This window comes from Erinaceus europaeus, chromosome 2 (assembly GCF_950295315.1).
Source record: "Erinaceus europaeus chromosome 2, mEriEur2.1, whole genome shotgun sequence".
Taxonomy (NCBI): Eukaryota; Metazoa; Chordata; class Mammalia; order Eulipotyphla; family Erinaceidae; genus Erinaceus; species Erinaceus europaeus.
The window spans coordinates 77,314,923-77,340,651 of record NC_080163.1 but is presented as its reverse complement, the minus strand read 5'-3'; the positions used below and the strand labels follow the sequence as shown (position 1 = coordinate 77,340,651).

The window sequence follows — 25,729 nt, the reverse complement described above, 5'->3', positions numbered from 1 at the left end:
TCACATTTGCTTCCTCTCTCACTTTCTTTCTTGTTCTTACATATATATATATATATATATATTCTGAACCACCTGATAGCAACTTACAAAATGATGTCGTCTCGTCTTACTTCTCATTACTTTTGCAAAGATATCTTAAAGCACAGATCAATCAGAACATCAACTTCATTTTAGGGACTTCAGTACCATCTTTCCTCTGAAATTTCTGAATTCAAGTAACTACTACTATCTATAATATCACTGGACTGAGGGGTGCTATACTCCTATCATTTGCAACATAACAGATATTTAATAAACATGTGCTGAGTGTGACAAAAAAAAAAAAGTCAGTCCTGGGCTGGAAAAACAGATCAGCTGGGTTGTGTACCTGTTTTGCCATGCACATAAAGTTCTGTGGTCTCATTCCCCTCTTTCTTTGTCTCTCTATCTATGTCTCTATTTTAAAAGGTCTCTTAAACAGTGGAGCCCTAGTGATAACAAAAATGTCAGTCTTAGAAAACTCACATTAGGAATAGTTGATACTAGTGTGTTATATTATATATTCTACAGAACTTACTCAATTCCAGTAATATTCAGGTACAGGAAACAACCCATTATCACATTTATCAAATTATCATTTGTCCTCTTTGCTGTTCTGTAATCTTGATAGTTCTTCAATCTTTCTTGACTGACGCTAATATTTTTGAAGCATTAAAACCAATTATCTCATAAAAGTCTTGAGTGTATAGAAAATCCTAAAAAGGCACCATAAGCAGTCCAGTCAAATATTTACTACTTAGGCCTAGATACCCTTCTCTCATATCCCCTACTTCACCTCCCTTAACCACTCTATCTACTCACCTAAATACACAAAAGAAAGTAAGGTATAACTCTTAGTCTTTTCTTAAAACATCAACTCTATTATTACTGCTTGATAAAGTCTAGAAGAAACACTGTATACAATTGGCCAAGAGATATACTGACAAATATATAGTAAGGGACAATTATTGTCCCTATGACAATCTTTACTGGAATCATGAAACAAGTAAATGCAGTAAAACCTCAGGCCAAACGATTGCCATCTCAACATGCTTCACCTCAGACTGTATCCAGAGACTTCACGTGTGGAATGACAACCCTTCAGCTTCATTACTCGGGTGAGACCTTTCCTTTAATAGTACACTCTAATTTCATCTCAGGTAGTTCACTTTCTAACAAAGTCCCATAACCTAGATATACACCAGTTTCTGTGAGAGAGAGCTTATGTGCACACATATCCATAAACTACTGCAAAATATATACCTGAAAGCAGAAGTACACTAGAGTTTGCAGTGAGTACCTCCCTAACACTTCCTCTCCACTATTCCAAGCTTGGGATCCATGATCGCTCAACAAATTGTTTGGCTTCATATGTTAACTCTCTTTTCAATCACCAGGTTCCAGATGCCACCAGGATGCTGGCCAGGCTTCCCTGGATTGAAGACCCCACCAATGTGTCCTGGAGCTCAGCTTCCCCAGAGACACACCCTACTAGGGAAAGAGAGAGGCAGACTGGGAGTATGGACCGACCAGTCAACGCCCATGTTCAGCGGGGAAGCAATTACAGAAGACCTTCCACCTTCTGCAACCCTCAACGACCCTGGGTCCATGCTCCCAGAGGGCTAGAGAATGGGAAGGCTACTATGGGAGGGGGTGGGTTATGGGGATTGGGTGGTGGGAATTGTGTGGAGTTGTACCCCTCCTACCTTATGCTTTTGTTCACTAATCCTTTCTTAAATAAAAAATTTAAAAATAAAAATTAAAAAAAAAAACCTCAGGCCAACTTAGACCCTACTAAAATCCTAAATATGTTTCCTCCCTAACTTGAGGCCAGACATTGCAAACCTAATACTGGCTTGGATATAATAAATAACTGTTTTAATAACTGGGAGAAAAATCTCAGGTCAGGGATCTGGCAGTGGCACACCCAGTTAAGCACACATAGTACTAAGCACAAGAACTCATTTGAGGGCCCAGGTTCAAGCCCCTGCTCCCCACCTGCAAGGGGTGGTGCTTCACAAGTGGAAAAGCAGGTCCAAAGGTGTCTATTGTTCTCTTTCCCTCTCGATTTTCCCCTCCTTCCTCAGTTTCTCTCTACCCTATCAAAATTAAAAAGAAAAGGAAAAAAATAAAAAGAAAAGAAAGAAAAAATGGCCACCAGGAGGAGTGGATTTGTAGCACTAGCACTAAGCCCCAGAGATAACCCTAGAGGCAAAAAAGAAAAAGAAAAAAGAAAGAAAGTCTAAGCTCATCTGATAAAGAAAGGACTACAAAAACTAGATAAAGCAAAAGACTGGCTCACTTAATGGTGGCCTTTTTTTGGTTAATACCAGATTACTCCAACATCTAGAGCCCTAATCTAGGAATCCTTGAATTCCCACATAGATACAATGAGCCTAGACCTCTAATAGATCACTTCCATCAGGAACATCATAACAAACCATTTTGAGGGCTTCTCCAGGACATTGTCCTCACTGTAAAGTAGAAGTGGTAGGGACTGCCTCATTTTCTGAAGGGAGGCTCGGTCATCCTACCCTGCCACCCTAGGAAGACCGATCCTGAAATGAGTTCAACCTAGAATGTTCTCATCTGTGACCATAGATTGTGAGTTCAGATTGACAAGGACACAGAGATTCAAACTGACAGGGACACAGGCTCCAGTGCTAAATATGAATATATGTGGGGCCTACATCATATTGTGGGGATAAACAGTCAATTGTGTTTATATATTTTCTTCAAGTTTTTGAACTACTTTCTGTTTTAATTCAGCTTTCTATCCCAGGCAATATTTTCAGTCAATATATGTATTACCTATCAACCTCAAGCAGAAATTCACCAACGTCATGGGCCCCTAGGAACATACCTAAAATAGACTTTCTAGCTTCTATCCACCTTAAGATCCATATTCTCATTTGCTCTATTCCTTTGTTTTGGTTCCTGTTTATTAAGCATCTTGTCCTGCTTTCTGTCTTACTGTCTTTCAGCCACAAGTTTCAGAGGCTACTATGATTCCATCCTGAGTTCCCTGGGAAAATGACCTCACTAATATGTCCTGGAACCTCTCCTTTCCAATTACAGAAGTGGGACCTTCCACCTTCTGCATCCCACAGTGACCTTGGGTTCCATACTCCCAGAGGGTTAAAGAATAGGAAAGCTATCAAGGGAGGGGATAGGATATGGAGTTCTGGTGGTGGGAATTGTGTGGAGTTGTACCCCTCTTATCCTATGGTTTTGTCAGTGTTTCCTTTTTATAAATAACAAAGAAAAAAAAAGAATCCAATACCCATCTTGGGGAGATATGGAACTGTAACCATATGATAATTTTGTAAAGCAACATTTCCTCAATATAGTGATATATATATATATTGCAGGTATAAGGTGATATATGTATATATACATATATATATATATATATATATATATATATATATATATGTAATATTCTTGCTGGTATAAGGTGGTGTCCCATTGTTGTCTTGATTTGTATTTCTCTTATTATCAGTGACTTTGAGCATTTTTTCATATACCTGTTGGTCATCTAAATATTTACTTTAGTGAAGAGCCTGTTCAGATTTCTCCCCACCCCATTTTTAATGACCTTTTTGTTGCTACTGCTGAGTTTTGTGAGTTCTTTATATATTCCTGTTATTAGTCCTTTGTTTGATTTATGGTATGTAAATATCTTTTTTCACTCAGAAGTATATATTTCTGTTTTCATGATGTCTCCTATTGCTGTGCAGAAGCTTTTCATTTTGATGTAGTACCATTGGTTTTTTTGTTTTGATTTTTTCTTGCTTGAGGACTTCAAATACATTTCCAAAATAAACATCATGAAGTGTTATACTGATATTTCCTTCTATGTATTTTATATTTTCTGTTCCAACATATAGGTCTTTGATCCATTTTGAGTTTTAACTTTGTTTACAGTGGCATAATGTTCCTATTTTGTTCTTCTGTAAATAGCTACAGAGCTTTCCCAACATATTTTTTTCAGGTAGAAGTAGAGAGAAAGAGAGAGAGAGAGAGAAAGAAAGAAAGAGAGAGAGAGAGAGAGACTACTAATGCATTGGTTCTGTACTCTAACCTGAATCAAAGCTGGGTTGCTCACATAGCAAAGCAATACACTCTAAACGTGAGCTATTTTCTGGTCCCCAACATAGTTTTCAAGACTATCTTTCTCCATTTAATGCTCTGGTTTCCTGTATTGTAAATTAACTGTTTATATGTGTGTGGGTTTATGGACCCTCAATTCTATAAAATATAAATTAGAGAGAGTAAGTATGCTACTTCAAAAGTCTCTATTTTATGAATCCCTTTAAATATTTGTCCATACTAGTACATTTAAACTCTGACCCTGATGAGAACAAGCAATGCCTGTGAGTACAGAAAAAAAAAAGTCATGGTCATGTCTGTTTAGGTTTTAGTCTAGATATAGCCAAACCTTTTCTCAGGGAATGCTATTATCATCATTTTAACCTTCATTCAGAAAGTATTTTATAAGAGACCTTACCATTCTAATAATACGGGGACATTTTATTATATATTATGAGCACAGACTTGAATAAATTAGTTACATTGTGTACTTAAAAAACAGAGTTACTAACCAGAGTCATTTCCCCCATGGCAAAAGATAACCAAGGCCAGTTTTATTAGCACTTCCATCTTGTGGGTCTTGGTCATTTTCTTCCTTCCATTCCCACAAATAAAAATTTATTAGACTACCTGCTAGAGCTAACTGTTCTCATGATATTAATGAAATCTTCTTCTTGAAGGGTTTGTATTTTGGTGGCATGCCTACTAGTGATGAGTTCATGCTTCTTGTGTGCCTAAGGCAATTCTGGTGACTGTAGCAAATATTACAGACAAGGCAACATAGAAACAGCATAAATGTATTTCTCATGATTCTGGAGACTTCCAACTCCAAGGCAAGTCTATGTCTAGTGAAGAACATATCTTGGTCCCTGAATGGGCAACTTTTTTTTTTCTTTTTTTTTCCTCCTCCAGGGTTATTGCTGGGCTCGGTGCCTGCACCATGAATCCACCGCTCCTGGAGGCCATTTTTTCCCCCTTTTGTTGCCCTTGTTGTAGCCTCATTGTGGTTATTATTATTGCCCTTGTTGACGCAATTCGTTGTTGGATAGGACAGAGAGAAATGGAGAGAGGAGGGGAAGACAGAGAAGGGGAGAGAGAGATAGACACCTGCAGACCTGCTTCACCGCCTATGAAGCGACTCCCCTGCAGGTGGGGAGCCAGGGCTCAAACCGGGATCCCTACGCCGGTCCCTGCGCTTTGCGCCACATGCGCTTAACCCACTGCGCCACCGCCCAACCGCCCGACCCCCCCAATGGGCAACTTCTTGTGCGCACTCACATAGTCAAAGAGGCAAGGAGTTCTCTGAGGTCTCCAAGGCACAAATTTTATTCCAGGGGTTCCTCCACATGATCTGATCATCCCTGAAATCCCCCCCTCTCCCACACACACCCCTAAATCTGTTACAGGTCTCTACTAGGCTGTTACCTTTGCTTCATGATCCTAAAGAATTAAGGTGTGCAATTTGATATAGGAAAACTGCAATTCCAAGAATTCCTGGTGTCAAGCAAAGAATAGGAAAAAATGCCCTCAAAGTAAGAATGCAAGGCAAGTGATTGAACAAGAGAGGACCTGGAATTTGACCTTTGACTCTGGGTCATAAATATAAAAAGATAGAGAGGAAGCAGCAACATGGAGAAAGGGCTAGAGAAGAAGATGCAGTTTAAATGAGAGTACAGAGCAGAGCTAAGCTGAACTGACCTGAGGACATTTGAGAGCTGGACCACAAGGGGAGAAAGTGACTAGTAATGGAAAGGGTTAGTCATTGTGGACATTTTTTTTTTCTGAGTGTTATTCACTGTCTCTTGTTTAAGGCAATAAAAGCTCATTTTCATTCGAATAATGAATATAAAAATAGAGCATATGTTCATATGCATCCATAAATTAGGGCAAAATATATACCTGAAAGCAAAAATACACAATAGTCTATAGTGAGTCAGTACAAAGTTCATAATGAAATAGTGTCTACTTAGGCTTAGATACCCTCCTCACCTACTTCCTATTACAGTTCTCTCACTCACTCCAAAGCTAAGATCATCAAATCAAGGACTGCAAAAGCTGAATAAGGGCAAGAGACTGGCATACTTTAATGATGATTCTTTAGTCACTATCAGGCCATCCCATCAGCTGGGGCCCTAATCAGGAAGTTCGGAGATACCCAAACAGACATGATGGGCCTTAGACCTCGAATAAATCCCTCTCTCCATTGTTACTGGTCATTTCTATCAGGAACAACATAACAGACCCCTTGGTGAGCCCCCATAGGACCTTGCCCTCAACTTGGATCAACAACATCAGAGAATGTTCCATCCTCCGAAGGGAGGAAGAACAACATACTCTTTGCTACACCTGAGGAAGATGGGTCCTGAAATTGAGGCAGCTTGGAATGTTCCTATTCATGACCACAGAATGTGAGCTCAGATCTACAGGGATGCAGAGGTCACATAGTTGAATATGGGCCCCAGATCAGATCATATCGATGGAGTTTACAGTCAACAACGGGAATGTAGCTCCCTTTCCCATATTTGGGAGTTACTCTTTTCCCTGATCCAGCTTTCTGGTCTTTTATCTAGCCATGACATAAATAACTTGGATCCACCGGCATATCAGATTTTAGGCTCAGGGGAAAAAAAAACTAGTATAGCCTTTAGAATATAACTAAAATATGCCTTTAGCTATCTACAAAATGGAGGACCCCCCCCCAAACTCTCCAATCTGCACTATTCCAGCCTTTAGGTTCATGATTAATCAACAATTTGTTTGGCTTTGTATGTTAACTCTCTTTTCAACCACCAGGTTCCAGATGCTAGCATGATGCTGACCAGACTTCCCTGGACAGATGACCCCACCAGTGTGTCCTGGAGCTCCACTTCCCCTGAGCCCCAACCTACTAGGGAAAGAGAGAAACAGGCTGGGAGTGTGGATCAACCTGTCAACACCCATGTTCACCAGGGAAGCAACTACAGAAGCCAGACCTCCCACCTTCTGCATCCCACAATGGCCTTGGGTCTATACTCGGAGAGAAAGAGAAAGAGAGAGAGAGAGAGAGAGAACCAGAACACCACCCTGGCAAATGTGATGCTGGGGATCAAACCTGTGACTTCATCATTGCAAGTCTAATAACTTACCCACTATACTAGCTCCCAGGGGCTATAGGCCCTTTTATATCCCTCAGTCAAAAAAAAATGTTAAATATTAAAAGGGACAGCAAGATGGACCACTTAAGAGAATGCCTGCTTAACTATTCATGTGGCCTACATTCAAGTCTGACCCCTACCACACTGGAGGATACTTTGGTGCTGTATTATTTCTCTTTCTCTTGTTTTTATTAGTAGTTTAATATTGATTTAGAAAAGTATAAAATACTAGAGGTATAATTGCATATAATTGCATAATGTTCCCATCACCAGAGTTCTGTGTTGTCATTCCCTCCATTAGAAACATTCCTGAATGCTGCTCTCAATTCAAATCAAATAATATTGCATCCGTGGACCGCAACCTAATCAATGCAACAAGTGCCATCCCAACATGCTTCACTTCAGACTGTGACCAGAGACTTCAGATGTGGAATGACAACCCCTCAGCTTCATCACTCGGATGAGACCTTTCCTTTCATAGTATTCTCTAATTCCATTCCAGGTGGCCCACTCCCCAATAAATTCTCCAAACCTAGATATAGTCTAGGTCCCCTGAGATAGAGCATAGGTTCACACATGCCCATAAACTAGGAAAAAATATATACCTGAAAGCAGAAGTACACAAGAGCATGCAGGGAATACTTCCCAACACTTCATCTGCACTATTCCAGTCTTTAGGTCCATGATTGTTCAACAATTTGTTTGGCTTTTTATGTTAACTCTCTTTTCGGCCACTAGGTTTCGGATGCCAGCAAGATGCTGCCTAGATTTCCCTAGACAGACGACCCCATCAATGTGTACTGGAGCTCTGCCTCCCCAGAGCACCACCCTACTAGGGAAAGAGAGAGGCAGACTGGGAGTATGGATCAACCGGTCAACGCCCATGTTCAGCGGGGAAGCAATTACAGAAGCCAGACCTTCCACCCTTTGTAACCCACAATGACCCTGGATCCACACTCCCAGAGAGATAGAGAATGGGAAGGCTATCAGGGGAGGGGATGGGATATGGAGATCGGGTTGTGGGAATTGTGCGCAACTGTACCCCTCTTATTCTATGGTTTTGTTAATGTCTCCTTTCTTAAATAAAAAAAAAAAAGAAATTACAATAGGGGGCCGGAAGGTGGCTCACCTGGTTAAGCACACATAGTATGAAACTGCATTAGTTCTCCCTAGGTCACAGATATGTTTTGACTTTCTATCTATAATTATATATCTATATCTATACCATTTGTAGCTATATCACCTATATCTATATATTGCCCATTTCTTTCTTTATTTCTTTTTTTATTTTACAAAATTACATATCAACAGGGGTTTAAATCCACGCCATTCCCACCACCAGAGTTCTGAATCTTCAGTCTCCCTATTGCAATCTACCACAGTTCGCTTAAGGTTACAGACCAGCTGTCTTTATGAAATAAACAAATAAAGATAATTTTCTTTTTAAAAAAAATACATTGGGAATGCACCTAGTGGTAAACCAAGGCAAAAGATATCACCAAAAATGTGGCATAACTTGACATGATGCCTCACAGCATCTTCATTTCACAAATCTAATAACGGAACACTAGTCCCTTGAGGTTCCCATCTGGGGATTTTGGCTTCAGAAATGTTGAATATTGTTGTCTAGTTAGTCCTTGCTTCAAATATATGAGTTCCAGCAGCAGTGTTGGAGAGGTGCTCTTGGTTATACACATACCTCATGAAGTCAGATTTCGTTTTACTTTAGCTGTGCTGAATGTCCTCTTGTTTGCGGAAGGCATCACTCCTGTATAGAAATATATCACTTGTCCAAACTCTCTATTTCAGTACATGAACACTGGGTCCTTTTCACTTGAGATTAAAAACAATGCTGTGATAAAATCCTTAAAGGCTGGTGATTGTACAAACCGGTTCATTAAAATCTCAGGCTTTGCTGCAAAGATGGCAAACTGAAGGCTTATCCTCAAGCCCACGGTTAAAACACAGGGCCCCTGCCAAATGCCATTACCAGGGGTCACTGAGTGCCAGGCTCAGGGTAGGCCACAAAGAAAACCAGGTCACCCCCATGTGTGTGTGGATCAGCACAATTAGAACAGTGACCTCAATGTTGATGGGTCAATGTCAGAGATTTGGTAGATGTGGGGCAACACTCTTAATGAACTGGCACAGATTCAACTCGAACTACAGAAGGAGCCCCGAGCAATGTTTGTAGGTACCGATGAGCAATCAAATGCCTAAAAGCGTCCAGGGACATGCCCAAGTGCTAGTTAGTCATCAGCAGGATCTGTAACCAGGTCTTTTGGTCGTAAGTTCAGTGGCTTTTTTACAACTGCCTTAGAACTTTTGATTCATATCCAGAGAAACTTGTCAGGGTTGATGGGGGTTGGTATAACTGCTTGAGAGAGAAAACTGGGAACATTAGGAAATACCCTTTACTATGCTTTTAAATGTTTTTTAAATTAAAATTTATTTGAGGGGCCAGGTGGTGGCGTACCTGGTTAAGTGCACACATTACAGTGCACAAAGACCCAGGTTCAAGCCCCTGATCCCCACTTGCAGGGGGAATGCTTCACGAGTAGTGAAGCGAGGGCTGCAGGTATCTCTCTGTTTCTCTCTCTCTCTCCCCCTCTCCCTCTCTCTCTCCCTATTTTGCTCTGTCTCTATCCAATAATAAGTAAATAAAGATTAAGAAATATTAAAAAATACTTAAGCTTTAAAAAAATGATTTGATAGGACAGAAAGAAATTGAGAGGGTAGGGAGAAATAGAATGAACAACACCTACAGCAGTGCATCACCACTTGTAAAGCTTCACCCCTGAAGGTAGGGATCAGGGGCTTGAACACAGGTCCTTGTGCATGTTGACATGTGGACTCAACTGGGTGTGCCAGTGTTCAGCCTCTTCTTACTATGTTTTAGTTCACGGCCACCAGCAAATTGTTAATGAAAGTTTCAAGTTCAGTCCTGTCACTGACATTCTTCATATGCATCTTTCTGGGGGAGAGAAAATTCTCTTAGGCATTAATTTCCCTAGCCCTTTATTTACAGCTAACCCTCTACCCAAGAAAGAATAGCTTCAAATCAAGATTATTTTCCAGTGAGATATAAACCCATCTGCAGTAAAACATGTCGCCAGGGAGCTGTAATTTCCTGACCCCAACATCATTAAACCAGAGGAATGCCATCACATTAGCTTGTTTTTATGTAATTGTATAAACACAGTTTTGCCAGCTCAAAGTACTTGGTAGCGTTTTATTATGCCTTCTTCTTAGCTGGGCAACAATGACCACATGCCAAGGCTGAACAATAACTAGCTTGTTTGTGAGCTAGTGCTAATTTGGATTAATCAGAAGGCAACTGGATCAGAGTCTTTATATACATGTCACCATTTTATATTTATCTGTTTATGTATTTATTGTTGGATGGAGACAGAAATTGACCAGGAAGGGGGAGGCAAACAGGGAGAGAAAAGGAGAGAAATCCGCAGCACTGCTTCACTAGTCAATAAGTTTCCCCCCTGCAGGTGAGGATTGTATGGGGGCTTGAACCTGAGTCTTTGCAAACTGTAAATTGTACACTCAATCGGCACGTCACTGTTTTAATTTGAGTCTTCGAGATAAAAGTGATAATGAGGTACTCAAGGTCATGTGCCTGGATGTGGAAAGTAAGAATGAGGTGAGGAGCCAAAGTCCTTTTTAGCTCCTTGCAAGTTGCCTGTATTCCAGTTTATCCAATATATCTGGGGGGGGGGGGGGCAGTGTGAATGAAAGGTTCAGAGATAAACCTTAGAGAGAGGAGGAAATAGCCCATTTCCTGACTCTACAGGAACCTTCATAAATGGAAGTTCATAGATGAATTTCACCCTAAGGCAAATGAAAGAAGTGCCTTGATGGCCACAGAAGTGCCTTGTGATATTTGAGAGATGAAAACTGAGGTCCTGGAGATGTAGTGGATAAAACATTGGCCTCTCAAACTTGACGCCCTGCGTTTGATCCTAGCATTGCATGGGCCAGAGACATGTCCTAGTTCGATCTTTCTCCACTCTCATTAATAAACAAACAAAACACAAAAAATAAATAGCAACCGAGAAAAGGGGAAGTTAATTTTGCCTGAGATATTCTGGAAGGCTACAAAGAAGGGAAATATTTGTACTGGGCCTGGAAAACAGTGTTTAGCAAGTGAAGAAAAAAAAGTTTTTCAAGGGGGAACTCAAAATGAGGATGAGTCAAGGGCACAAAGTTCCGGAGGGCAAATTTGATATGAAACTGAGGGTGAGTAATCCAGTGTGAGTATTGAAGATTGAAGACTGTGTCCCTGACCACAGGAATATCATCTCTCTGTAGAAACCTTATCTGCCTTTTCAAACAGAGACTAGCACTATACACATGTACAGAGTGCCTCTCCCTTTTCTTCTAATAACCACCACAGCTGTCACTGAGACTAAGATACAGTTTGTGTTTTATTCCATTTTGAGTTAACTTTTGTGCACAGTGTTGTATTGGGGGGAATTGATTGGCCAGGTTGCTCTCCCGACATTAAAAGTTCATCATGTGTAGTTTCAACAAAGAATTGGGAAAAGACCATGATTTTCAGAAATTTTAAACTTTATTCAGGAAAACTGAGAACATTTCAACATCAGGTGGAGTTGGAGGAAGGGAGAGGGAGAGAGGAGGGGGAGAGGGAGGGGAGAGGGAGAGGGAGGGGGAGAGGGAGAGGGAGAGGAAGAGGGAGGGGGAGAGGGAAAGGGAAAGGGAGGGGGAGAGGGAGAGGGAGGGGAGAGGGAGGGGAGGAGAGGGAGAGGGAGGGGAGAGGGAGGGGAGAGGGATGGAAGAGGGGGAGAGGGAGGAGGAGTGAGAAAGGGAGGAGTGGGAGGGGAAGGGGAGGGGGAAAGGGAGGTGTGAGAGAGGGAGGAGGAGTGGGAGGGGAGGGGGAGAGGAAGGGGAAGAAGGAGAGGAGTGAGAGGGAGGAGGAGTGGGAGGAGAGGGGGAGAGGAAGGGGGGAGGGAGGAAGAGTGAGAGAGGGAGGAGGAGTGGGAGGGGAGGGGGAGAGGAAGGAGGAGAGGGGGAGAGGGAGGGGGAGTGGGAGGGGGAGTGGGAGGGGAGAGAAGGGGGGGAGGGAGAGGGAGACCCCTCACAGGCCTTAGTAACATCTCCACCAGGGCTCCCCTAGGCAACCGAAGAAGCCACGCCCACAAGTCTAGTTTATAACACTGAAGCCCTGCCTTCACCTTTCCAAGCCACACCTATCACCACTTCCATTTCCCTCAACAAGGTGATAAAATGATCCATTTATGTTCTTTTTCAAATATTTATTGTTTCCACAATTTTTATTCCTGCAGCTACTCGAGGTTCCCTTTGCTTTTTTCTTGTCTGAATTTCTTAAAGATCATTGATTTGAAACCTTTCTTCTCTTTTATAGCTCTAATTTCTCTGTTTATTCCCTCACTTTATCTCGCCTCTTCCAATATGTTGTATTTTCATTTTCATATATTTCTAAGTAATTTCTAGTTTGTCTTGTGCTTTATTCGTTGGCCCATAGTACTCCTGGTAGACTTACCCTTTACAAAAATAATTCATCTCTTTAAATTCTAGGAGTTTGTTTATTTTACCAGAGTGGTCTTATCTCTCAATTATATTGGTCATGGGGATTAAACTTGGTGCCTTTGGTGCCTCAGGCATGAACATCTTTGTGCATCACTAATATGCTATGTCCCCAGCACATTTTTTATTTTAATGTCTGTTTTTTCTTTTAGTACAGCCACTCCATCTCAGTCCTGGTTGTTTTTGTCTATCATGTCTTTTCCCATCCTATTACATTCCATCTATTCGTGGGTTTTTTTGTTTGTTTTGTTTTTAATTTAAAATGCTTTTCCTGCAGAACTTAACTTTAAATCCGATTGGGCAATATCTTTTGATTGAGTAGTTCAATCTATTCCTAATTAAAATATAGTTATAGCTACATTTGCTGCGTTAATTTTTATTCTGTCTATATGCCTCATGCCTTTGTTGTTCCTCTATTCCTCCTTTACTTTGTTCCTTAGCACTTAAATGTATATATATTTTCTAAAGCAACATTTTAATTTCTTTAATGATGTTAAATGTATTTTTGAATTATTTTCTTAAAGGATGGCCTGAATCTTACAATACAGACTGTACTTCAGTTTTTTTTTTTTTTCCTCCAGAGTTGTAACTGAGACTTGGTGCCTATACTACAAATCCATTGCTCCTGGAGGCTTCCCCCGCTTTTGTTGCCCTTGTTGTTTATTGTTGTTGTTATTGCTGCCATTGTTGGATAGGACAGAGAGAAATCGAGAGGGGAGGGGAAGACAGAGAGGGGAGAGAAAGATAGACACCTGCAGACCTGCTTCACCGCTTGTGAAGCGATCCCCCTGCAGGTGGGGAACCAGGGGCTCAAACCAGGATCCCTACACCGTTTCTTGTATTTCATGCCATGTGCGCTTAACCTGTTGTGCCACCTGCACTAGTTACACTAGCTTAGTTCCAATAACATATAGGACCTTTACTCCTATATAATCCATTCCCCTATGCTTGATGCTTTTATTGCTCTACAAATTATGTCTTCATTAATTATAAAACAATCCCTTGTTATAACTATTGCTTGATGTAGCCTTTATTTCATTTTAAATTTATCACTAGTGATTTTAATAAGTGAAACTGTAACTACATATAATGAGTTGAGAAGAGAGAGAATCTTCATTTTCTTGGCTGAAAGAGGGGGGTGAGGGTTGCACTTCCAGAACAAACAAGATGTCTGAGAGGTGAAATCCAGAGGTCATGGCTCCAACATTATAACCTCTGGCTGACTTTTCCTCAATTTTCTTGAACAGACATTTCTTTATTGACTGTATGCCCTTAAGACAATTTATGGAGTTTTCAAACAACAGCTTGTGTTTTTGTTCGTTTGTTTTTAAAGTAAAGTAATCTAAATAGTTGTTTTGCTGGGGCAAATTTTCACTGAGCTCCATCATTCTGTAAGTCCCATCTTTGGCTATCTTGGCTTTTCAGAGCAGGAGAGAAAAAAAGTGAACGTATTGCTAGTTTTCTGGACCTGACATCTACCCCTGAACAGCCACTGGGCATATGAGCTGCACCCAACCTGATCTTATTCTGTAACTTCTCTAATTACTGAGTGACTACAAAATAACTCCAACAATTCATTCTATACTATGTATACCAAATCGATTAATAAGATGTTGCTTTTATTTCCTTAACATTTTAATACTTTTTATTTCTGTGGTACATGTGTACATGCATGATTCCACTGGTCCCAGTATGATTTTTTGCATCTTATTTCATGTAGAGAAGAAGAAAAGGAAACAGGAAGCAAGGAAAGGGCCCAATGGTGCCGGGATAGCCTGAGGGTGCTTCTTCCCGAGCTAGTGCTCTCTGGGTTGGAGAGAGCTCAACTGAAGCCGATCTAGGCTGCTGCATGGGAGAGGGATCAGGAACTCGTGCTGCACTAACTTCGCAGGAGATACACTCTGGAACTCTCAGAGCCAGAAAGCAATTTCCAAGTGTCTTTAATCAGAAGAGCAGCTGTTTTTATACTCTCCAAGTAGGGTGGAAACAGGATGTGATATAGAGAGGGTGGAGAGAAAAGTGACTGGTGAAAATCAGAGTGTGACAAGGAGGGGGCGGAACAGGCGAGAATCCTATCACTGAACCACCAATGCCCTGGAGGGAGTGCTTTATGTAAATGTAAAAGTGATTTATGTAAATAGACCAAAGCTTTGGATCAGTAAATCCCTATATAGGCATATGGTTAAGCAGAAGCCAGGGGGAGCTGGCATACTACCCAACATAATGGCATTGTTTCACCGTTTGTGGAGTAGCCCGTGGTGTTGTGTTGCTCCCATCTTTTACTAGGGTTCAGGCCTCAACCATGATAGGTGGCATTCTCCTGCTCCCTCCTTTTACTGCTGAGTGAAATATGTGAATTCACTTTTTTGGTATGGCTTCTGTGTGCTTCCATTGCATCATATAGACATTTCCATACCATTTTCATAGTTTATGTTATATCACATAATTTTTCCTCTATCTGTATATCAGATGTATATATATATACATATATACATATATATACATTCACTGAATATTTTATACTTATGTGTCAACAACTATATCATAAATTATTAACCTCCCAAAAGAAAAAAATATTTTCTTATACATTTTAAAGTTTATCTTTCTAAATGCATTCATTTTTTTCTCATTTCTTGTTTAAGAAAAGGAAACAGGAAGCAAGGAAAGGGCCCAATGGTGCCGGGATAGCCTGAGGGTGCTTCTTCCCGAGCTAGTGCTCTCTGGGTTGGAGAGAGCTCAACTGAAGCCTATCTAGGCTGCTGCATGGGAGAGGGATCAGGGACTTAAGCATGTTTTAAAAAATAAGATTTCAAGGGTATAATTTCACACCCACACATGGTGTAAGTCAATATACCTTCCACCAACCACTGTATACTTCCAAATTTCAAAAGACAGTTTGGTCACTATTATTTTGCAATTTTATTTGTTTTAATCATTTATGATCCACATGACCAATACCATGAGTTAGCTGTACTTTGCCTCTAATTCTACTTAGCATAACCACCTAGAGTTCCATTCATCTTCTTCCGCTGGTCCTTGCGCTTTGCACCATGTGCACTTAACCCACTTCACTACTGTCTAGCCCGTCACTTTCTAAATGATGTCTCATCTTTGATTCCAGAGTTGTGTTCTATTGATATATATCTCTCTATATATCACATTTATTTGTCTGATCACATTACTGGGTGTTTAGTTTGCTTCCACTCTGGCTATTGTGAATAGTGCAGTTACAGAGGTGCATATGTGTTTTCTTGTCCTTTGGATATATACCTAGGAGTGGTATTGCAGGATTCTAAGGTTATTTCTGTTTTTATTTGCTTAAGGACTCTGCAAAATGTTTTCTATAAGGCCTGCACCAGTTTATAAATGTATTCATTTTTAATACAAACATTTAATCACTAATGAAACAGAACAGGGATAAGGGGTTGACCTCTTCCTTCTTAAGCAGTAACACTTGTGGGTGTGTTATTCCTGTAAGTCTCACCCATGACTTTCCTGACAGGCCATGCACACAGTTTGGGAGGCATTTTAAGTACACAGAGATCTGTGTAACTGTTTGCTCATGACAATCCAAGGATTGTCCCAAGGAATCACACACTGCCCATATGCTATAATTACTCTTTCAAAGGCAAGTGCTGACTCTCTTCAAGGAAGCCAGATTGTGAATTTGCTGCCCAGGCTGTCTCCCATAACCTCTCTCCTCTCCTTTGCCAACATAAGCCCCAATAAAACCTTGTCTGGGGGATATGCTTGTTATGTGCCATTACAAAGAACACCTAAGAAGCTCATTTAGGGACACTACTGGAAATAACAAATTAGTATGTAAGGGTCTCAATCTTTTTTATTTTTTTTAATCTCAGAAACCCTTTAAAAAGGGCATGCGCATCAGTGTTTCAGGAGAAAAAATGCTTTTAAAATAATTTACTTATTTTTAATGAAAGAGATATATATGTATGGAGAGAGAGAAAGAGAGAAGAGAGGGAGAGACACCAGAGCATTGCTTAGCTTTGGTTTATGGTGGTGCTCGGGATTGAACCTCAGACTTTAGAGCCGCAGGCATGAAAGTCTTTTGCATAACCATTATGCTGTCTCTCCAGCCTGAAACAAATATTTTGTAGAGAAGTTGAGGTTACTTTTTTATTTAATATTTATATATTTATTCCCTTTTGTTGCCCTTGTTTTTTGTTGTAGTTACTGATGTCATTGTTGTTGGATAGGACAGAGAGAAATGGAGAGAGGAGGGGAGGACAGAGAGGTGGAGAGAAAGATAGACACCTGCAGACCTGCTTCACCGCTTGTGAAGTGACTCCCCTTGGGGAACCAGGGCCTCCAACCGGGATCCTTAAGCCAGTTCTTGCGCTTTGTGACAGCTGCGCTTAACCCACTGCACTACCTACCGCCTGACTCCCAGAGGTTACTTTTATAAAGCATTTGAGTTTATTTCAGTGTTTAGAGTAGCTTTCACTTTGTTTTTTAGCTGTCACATGGATATAATTTCTTTTTTTAAATATTTATTTCCTTTTTGTTGCCCTTGTTTTTATTGTTGTAGTTATTATTATTGATGTCGTCGTTGTTGGATAGAACAGAGAAAAATGCAGAAAGGAGGGGAAGACAGAGAGGGGAAGAGAAAGACAGACACCTGCTGACCTGATTTACTGCTTGTGAGGCGACCCCGCTACAGGTGGGGAGCCAGGGGCTCGAACCGGGTTCCTCAAGCTGGTCCTTGAGCTTTGCGCCATGTGCACTTAACCCGTTGCACTACCGCCCGACTCCCTGGATATAATTTCTTATCCCCCTGTGATAGGTGTATGCACATTACCACCAACTTATGTCTTCTTCTGCCATCATGCCCGGATCCCCAATGCCTTCTCAACCTCTTTCCACTACCTCCTTTAGAATCCTAGCCTCTGCTGCAATAGACCAACCTAAGTTGTCTAAGTTTCAGTCTGTGGTTTCCTTTCCTTCATTCTCAAGTTCCACGTCTGAGTGAGGCCATCTGGTAAAGCAAAATTCAGCTCATTGCAAGAAAAAAAAAATTCTTGTATACAAAGATGAAGATATTTCTTACTTGAGCTTAAAGAGTTAGGTAGGGGGTTCTGTTACCAGGTGTGTTTTCAAACGCTGGCAAACTTGCTAACTTTAGAGGGTCATCTGCTCTATAAAACTCTTTCCAGTAACTCCACATCCCCTTCCTACTCATTGTTACAGCACCGAGTATAGCAGCCATGCCCTTCCATGTTCCCAGCACCACTGGCAACACCAGTGTAAACCAGCACTTTACATGCAACCAAAACATGGTCTTCTGAACCCATTGCCTGAGCAGCCTCTGTGTTACCTACCAGGCATTGCATTAAAACAAACCAGAGGGAGCAGGGTGGTAGCGCAGCGGGTTAAGTACACGTGGCGCGAAGCACAAGGACGGGAGTAAAGATCCCGGTTGGAGCCTGGGCTCCCCACCTGTAGGGGAGTCGCTTCACAGGTGGTGAAGCAGGTCTGCAGGTGTCTATCTTTCTCTCCCCCTCTGTCTTCCCCTCCTCTCTCCCTTTCTCTCTGTCCTAACAACGACATCAATAACAGCAACAATAAAAATTACAAGAACAAAAAACAAGGGCAACAAAAGGGAAAATAAATACAAAAATTTAAAAACAAACAAAAAACCAGGAATATATTTCAAAATGCATACAATGAAGTATGGGAAACAGCCTTGGAATTAAATTGTGGGCGTGTTAAACAATGCACTTTTATGTGTTACCATTGACATCTGCTAACCAAGACCTGCTAAGCAAGTTTAAAGAACTCTGTTTCATTCATTGTAAAGAAAAAAAATGAGGCCCATAGTGATGACTTGTGTTCCTTGCAACAGCCTGAGCATGTTGCCTGTTCTGAGAGCAAGTGCTACTTCTGCTTGTGGCACACCTGTTGTTTTGCAGCTTTTGAAATTTCTCTTGGCCACATAGTTTTAGCTTTTCTGTTGGCCAGAGTATGTTTGGATTCAGAGCACCCAGTGATCTGCTTGAATGGGTCCTTTTTCTTTGCCACAAGAAATTGTTCAAGGGAAAACCAAAAAAGATGGGGCAAAGAGTACAAATTTATTTTGGAAAAAGCAAAAGTAGACACTCCACAGAGTGTGGCCTCTCAACTGTGTGTCAGCCTTTATGGAGTTTGCTTATACATATTAACCTGTGTGTTTTCTTGGGAAAACAAAGGAAGAGGATAATGACTGATTCGTTGAAGCAGAAATCAGCAGTTTTAGCTACTGCTCAAGCAGCCTCATGCCTGGATTTCTTACTAATAGTCCTTACCACTCCATAAGTGACATACACAGAAAATAAATAAATAAATAAACAAATCAGGGAACCAAAAACCTGTTAAACTACAAGGAAAATGAGAAAGCTAATATAAAACTAATATTTATTGTGTATTAAACAAAAAGAAGGCATAGGGGTATGGGATTGTTTCCTAGGTTCAGAGGTACTGAGGTGGTGGTAACTGTCTCTTTGTTCCAAATAGAGAGGGAAGGAGTGCAGTAACTGCCTAGTTCCCTTTTCCTTTTGTTTTATTCATTCTCAGTTTTCCTAAGACCTCCCATATAGCAAGTCAGTCCACTATCCTTTATCTTGAGTATCAAGAGTTTTGAAATAAATCCATGGGAATGGAGAGGGTGGGAGTTCTTAAATCAATAGTTGTATGTTGCCACTCAGTAGGGTAACTGATCATCTTGACTGGTGTTCCCTTTATTTAGTTCAGGAATGCAACCTGCATTTTAACTAGGATACAGGGATGGAGAGTAACATGTCCTGAGACACAATGATGTTTATTTTTAAATGAACTTTTGTCTATGATTGCTTCTTAGCCCTTTCTGGTGATCTTCCACTATGTGACAGTGAAGCAATCTCCTCCTATTAGTCCTTGTCTAATTTAACTTGCCTGTATCAAGCGCCACCTACCATCTCAGAAGTTTTACAAGGATAACCTTTTGGACTTCATGAAGGAACTTCTTTTCAGTGCCCCCAATTTCTTTCCTTAAAAAATTCTGTCCAGTTGCAAAAATGAAATGGGAAACTATAATTTAGAATCCATAAACTCTTGCTTCTCAGCCTTTTGGCTAAGATCAAGTGCAGAATCCACAAACTGCAGTATAAAAAATAATACACACCCCATTCAGGATTACACCAAACCCTTTCCTTTTTATTCTATTCAAAAGAATTCAATACACATGTATCAAATATGAGCACTTTTTTTTTCTTTCATAGAAGGGGAAACATTTATTCTGGCAGCACTTGTACAATTCCAGGAAGTGGTTTTGATACCACAAGTTGCAGGAATAGAAACCATAACAAACTTGGAGGGTGTTTGTTAGTGTGGCAAGGGACAACTTGATTGGAAGACTCCCCTTGTGCTTAGTGAATTGCCTGTCAGCCTCAGCTGGCTAAATCTTCCCAGGTGTTGAAAGAGAAAAACTGGATTTCCTGCAAAGATGGGTGAAAATTCTTCTAGAGCAGAGTACTTACAGTGTTCCAACCCTCCCCCCACCCTGAAGCAAATTCTCAAGCTTTTTTGGAGCTTCTTTGGTCACATGACCCTAGACTATGATACTTTTTTTGTTTGTTTTTGTTAAAACACATGTGACACCACGAATTCTTCTTACACTGCTTCTCTAGGGTTTAGATGACAGCACAAAACATCATTTGTCAAAAGAAATAGCAGAAATTAAGAATGTGGGCATTTGTATTAATAATCATAAATATATTTTGCAGGGTATGCCACCCAAGGGGCTATTTTTCATCTGATATGTTACCTTGGGGAGTTAGTCCAAAGTTACACACCAAAGTCTTTTTTCAAGAGATTGGTCAAAGTCAGTTAATATGACAGTTTAGGAACTGTCTCATATCAATTTAAAAAACACAAAACAAACCAACTTTTTTTATTCCCCACAATTCAATGGTCATAAAGTAATTAAGTGTTACCATTCAGTTTATACTTACACACATGCATACTGTAGCGCACACATGTACACACACACACACACACACACACACACACACACACACACACACACACGAGAACTGTGACAAAAGAATCCACCATATCCATCTTGTGATTGTGTTCTACAAAAAAAGGAAATCTCAAATCTTGAGGTGTGATATTCAAGTATTAGTGCAAAGATCATCTGACCCCATGTGATTTTACAAACAAAAGGAATCAATCACTGTTTAAGTGGAGGTTTTGGAGTTAAGTGAAGCTGACTCCTGGGGCACTAAGGTTTCTTCAAAAATTGATTTGTGATTTTTTTTTCCCCAACATAGTCATTGGTTCATTTATTTTAAAAATGTGTTGAGACTTTTATACTGTGGCATTCTAAGAGTCAATACTTAATAACAGAAATAAAATAAAACAAGCTGAATACCAGCTGACTCACTTTTCTTGTCTTATACTGGTGAGAAACAGTTTTACACCTTTTCAATCAACACTAGTGGAGGTGGCAGGTATAAACAGAGTCCTTTACATTCTTCAGAGAATGTGTTACTATTACAGCAGATGCTGCTTGGCCCCAATTAGGAATAGAATAGAGCCCAATTAATTTAGCTTGCTTTTTAAGTTTTACTTCATAGGGATTCTAAAACAAGGCCCTGACTAATTCCTGGCAGTAGATGTCTAATCAGAGGTGCTGTGTTTATAAATAACCAATGTGGGGTTATGCTCTCCAATCAGGCAGCTCACTATCTTAAGGTCTGACAGCCAGATGTGTGGAAGGCTTTCAAAGTGCTCTGCTAAACTTCATGGACTGTTCTAGGGGGAAAAAGGGGGGAGGGGGGATACTTATTAGCAGAGCTCTTTGAGATTCAGAATTGACTCTGATTAATCTAAAATTACTGAAAGACAAGTTTTCCATGAACTTCTCAACTCCTGTTGTTCACACCTCTCTTGAAGAGTCCAAACCCCATGCTTCCTACCAGCAACAACTCACAGTCAACTCCAAGCCTGGAGGAGCAAGGAATACTGTGCCTGGCATTAACAATGTGTGTATGCATTGCGGGGAGGAGTCCCACCACTCTGCCTAGTCATTTAAATAAGCAGGGACCTTTGCTTAGATTACAGGGTAAAGAACATCTAGCCCACAGGTCATACACAACCCTTGAAATTATTTGGCCTGGCCCTGTCAGAGCAACTGAAACTTTATCATCATAGCAACATGTGCTAATTTTAAGTTTATAACTGTGTATAGCCTGCTAATGACCTCATAAATATCCAAATCGCTCCTGGCAGAAAAAAAAAAAAAAGATTCCTAGACTTGATTTAGAAGGAGAGGAGACACTGCTTAAAATGTGCATTTGAGGTTCTTTCTAATTATTGGCAACCTCCATGAACCAACACTTAATCCATGGGCATGTAGTCAGATTGCTCTCTTTCTTTCTTTCTTTTTTTTTAAATCTGTCTTGTTTCAAATTTGAGAAGGATAAAATAAAGAACCAGAAAGGTTTTAGGGTAAAATAAGGGATCAGCCCCATCTTGGCACAGTTCTCATGCAGAATATTGCACCCAGTGTTAACTAACGCTAGAAGCTTCAAACTGTATAAATTTAAATGTATTTGCATATTATAAAAATAAAGATAAACATATACATATTTTACACTAGTTATGGAACAGCAATGAACGGTCAGTCAATCCCTCTTTCACATTGAACAAAACTGAAATCTGAGTGCTCTAAATACTGCCACCTGTACTGTAACTATGGCTTATATGTGCACAAAAAACAAAATCCCTGAGAAGCCATTCGACTTTTTTTTTCTTTTCTTCAAGTAGCTCTCTCCTTGGAGGATCACAGTTCTGAGGTTCAGGTTGTAAAACATTTGCTCCATATTCTCTCCCATCATCCACCAACCCCATCATCCACCAACCCCACCCCCACCAACCCTCCCACCTTGTCAACAAGCCAGGTTTAATCCCTCCTCTGAAAGCACTTTGAACAACTACTCAAGCAAGTTCACAGAACACTCTGGGAAGTGTGGAGGGTGCACCAGATATGAAGGATGGTCCAGTTGAGTCCTGATGTTCTCTTTTTCTCCACGGAAATTCCACAGCCATTAGTCACTGGTTTCTGTGCTTTTCACCAACGTTCTTCCTAAATAAGTAGGGGAGAAGAAAGCACAGAAATGACAACAGGTAACAGAATGAGCTCTCTCAAGTATGAAAAAGCAATGACAGAAGTGATATTGGAGGCAGAGATTTTCATTTCTACATCTAGGACTCCTTATAAAAATGTAAATGTCTGGCAACTAGTACATACAGAGGAAACAGTCTTTTTTACTAGAAAACTCATTAAACATTTGTGATGAATTCAGTTTAGACCTATAGAGTGAACAACACTAATTAGCTAAGGTCACTTATTTCAGTGTATTCTCACATCTTAACTAGCCTTGTAATTAAGAAACCCAAGCTACACACTGCTTCTTTTCAAGAAAGACATAGATACACAATAAATAAGCCTATAGGAGTATGTGTATAGACATTAGAAAAATGAGACTGGAAAACATTTTTAAAGTATTATAAGCAAGGCTGTTGATCACAATTTTGGAACTGGACTTATACTCAATGCTACTTCTTTAGCTAGTTACACAAAGTGGCACTTAAGCAAACTTTTCAGTTTTCCTATAATGGCATGCAACATGACACTTTTAAAAGTGCTTCAGCAACATTTACTATTTATTTACTTTTATTTATTTATTATTGGACAGTGACAGAGATTAAGAGGGGAGATAGAGCAGGAAAGGGAGACACCTGCAGCCCTGCTTCACCACTCAAGAAGATTTCCCTCTACAGGTGGGGGCCGGGGGCTTAAACCTGGGCCTTTGAGCACTATAATGTGTGCATTTAGCCAGGTGTGCCAGCGCCTGGCCCCGCAACATTTATTAAAGATAGATGTGCACTATGATCTGCTTCCCCATGTTCTACCTTCCATCTTTCTTTAAAGCTGCTTGATTTAATGAAAATGAATAATTTAGTATACACCTAGGGCATATTTAGCTGAGCCTTATAGCAATAAGATCACTGGGAATATGCACCTTCTCTTACTAACTATAGACTGACTACACACCAGGAATCCCACCATTCACCCTAATGCAGTATTTGATTAATTCTTAACTTACAACAGTTCTATCAGGTACATTCCATCCAACTCTTCATTTAACAAAGAAGGAAACTGAGATTCCAAGAAGTCAAATAACTTCCAGAGGGTACATATGGGTGAGCGGCAGTTAGCCTTTAACAAGGGTTATTTGACTCCAAAGCATGCTTGACAGCTAAGAGCGAGGTTGGAATATTTGGGGCCCAAGGGATAGCTTCATGCTTCTATGGCATTCAGCCATGAGGACTTTCTGGAAGTCTATTAATATAACAAAGTTCCTAGCAGAGAAAGTTTTGAAAGCAACCTCGAATTTAAGTAATAATATATTCTATCTCACTGTAAGTGGGATGCCAGTGTGAAAAACTCATGTTCCAATCAAGTAATTAACTCTGGTGGCGTGAGGTCTGGGTTCATGTGGCCACGTGGGATATAATGCTTGTCTCAAGGATGGTACTGAACCTCTGGAAACACAGACAGTTGCATTTGGCTGCTGGCTCTGCTGAGCCACACTAAAGAGCAAGATATATAAGAAGGATACCTAGAGGGAAGCTTTTACTGGTTAAAGGGAGAAAAAATTAAAATGAATTTGAGCAAACTGATAACTATTTTTCATGCTTGAGCTCTCAGAGAAGGAAGATCACTCACCAACCTTCTCTATTTCTACTGCTTCTCCATCTCAAATTTGTTCTCATCTATCAAAATCCACTTCAGATAACTTCCTTTATTAAAGTTCAGAGTCTACTTGCCCTAATCACCTAAAGATCCAGGCAACAAAGACAGTCCCTATGCTCCAAGATTTATTCTAAGTCTGCTTCGACTACTCTATCCTTATCTTCCCATAGAAATGGGAAGGGGGCCAGTGATGCACCTGGTTAAGCGCACACATTATATTGTGCAAGGATGCAGGGTTAAGCCCCTGGTCTCCTCCTGCAGGGGGAAAGTTTCACAAGTGGCGAAGCAGGATTGCAGGTGTCTCTCTTCATCTCTTTTGCTCTCTCTCTCCCTTCTAAACTTCTCTTTGTCTCTATTAAATAAATAAATGAATAAACAAATAAAATATTTTTAAAAGAAATGGCAATAAAGACTCTGGATCATACCTCTTCCCCTCCTCATTCCCTGTAAACCACACCTCCTCCACCTCATGGCCCTTGGGAACCTTGAGTAATAAACCAGCTTTACAACAGCAGCCACTTCTTGATATGTTGACCTCACTATACCTCTAGTGTTTCACTTATACCCAATATTTTAAAATTGTGAGTGTTGGTTGTGAAGAAACGTTACTGAACCTATGGATTCGAGGTCCTGCTGCACTACTCAGTGACTGTCACATGGTGGGGCCATGGCTTTTTCTGGGGCTGAGTGTGACTCACCCTATGTGACTTTAGAGGGCTGCTTGGGGAGTGTTGCTCTAAAGAGTATGGAAGGAGTCTGTGACAACATAGGAATCATATGAAACCATTCATTTTCTCTTTCTCCTATAAAGATGGGGGGAAGAAACTGGCAGTTACTCACTACCTGTAGAGGGCCTTATACATAGAGCTTCATGTATGCTACCTTAACCTTTTCATAATCATGAAGGGGAAGGTCAATGGAAGATTGTACACACCTGTCCCATACACATGTTGACCCTTCCTTGAGCTGGTAGCTCAACTAGTGAGCTAAGAACTGTTAGGTAAGCCAGGAAATATGCTTTTTTATTTATTTATTTTTATTATCTTATTTTTTAAATTAGTGATTTAATAGTTACTTACAAGAAAATAAAAATAACAGAGGTATAATT

At 40.4% G+C, this 25,729-nt stretch overlaps 1 protein-coding gene and 1 long non-coding RNA gene across 3 annotated transcripts in view; both read right to left on the bottom strand.

Moving 5' to 3' along the window:
• Positions 1–25,729, bottom strand: part of LOC132535839 (uncharacterized) — a 611,211-nt gene that overhangs the window by 338,272 nt on the left and 247,210 nt on the right. The window lies entirely within an intron of this gene.
• Positions 19,992–25,729, bottom strand: part of MFHAS1 (multifunctional ROCO family signaling regulator 1) — a 92,576-nt gene continuing 86,838 nt past the window's right edge. For both annotated transcript variants that reach the window (XR_009547561.1, XM_007519956.3), the window contains one exon: positions 19,992–22,947. Coding sequence is in view for 1 of the 2 variants with exons in the window: in XM_007519956.3 (XP_007520018.1) it covers positions 22,914–22,947 (34 nt within the window). In the remaining variant the exon portion in view is untranslated. The remainder of the gene's footprint in view (positions 22,948–25,729) is intronic.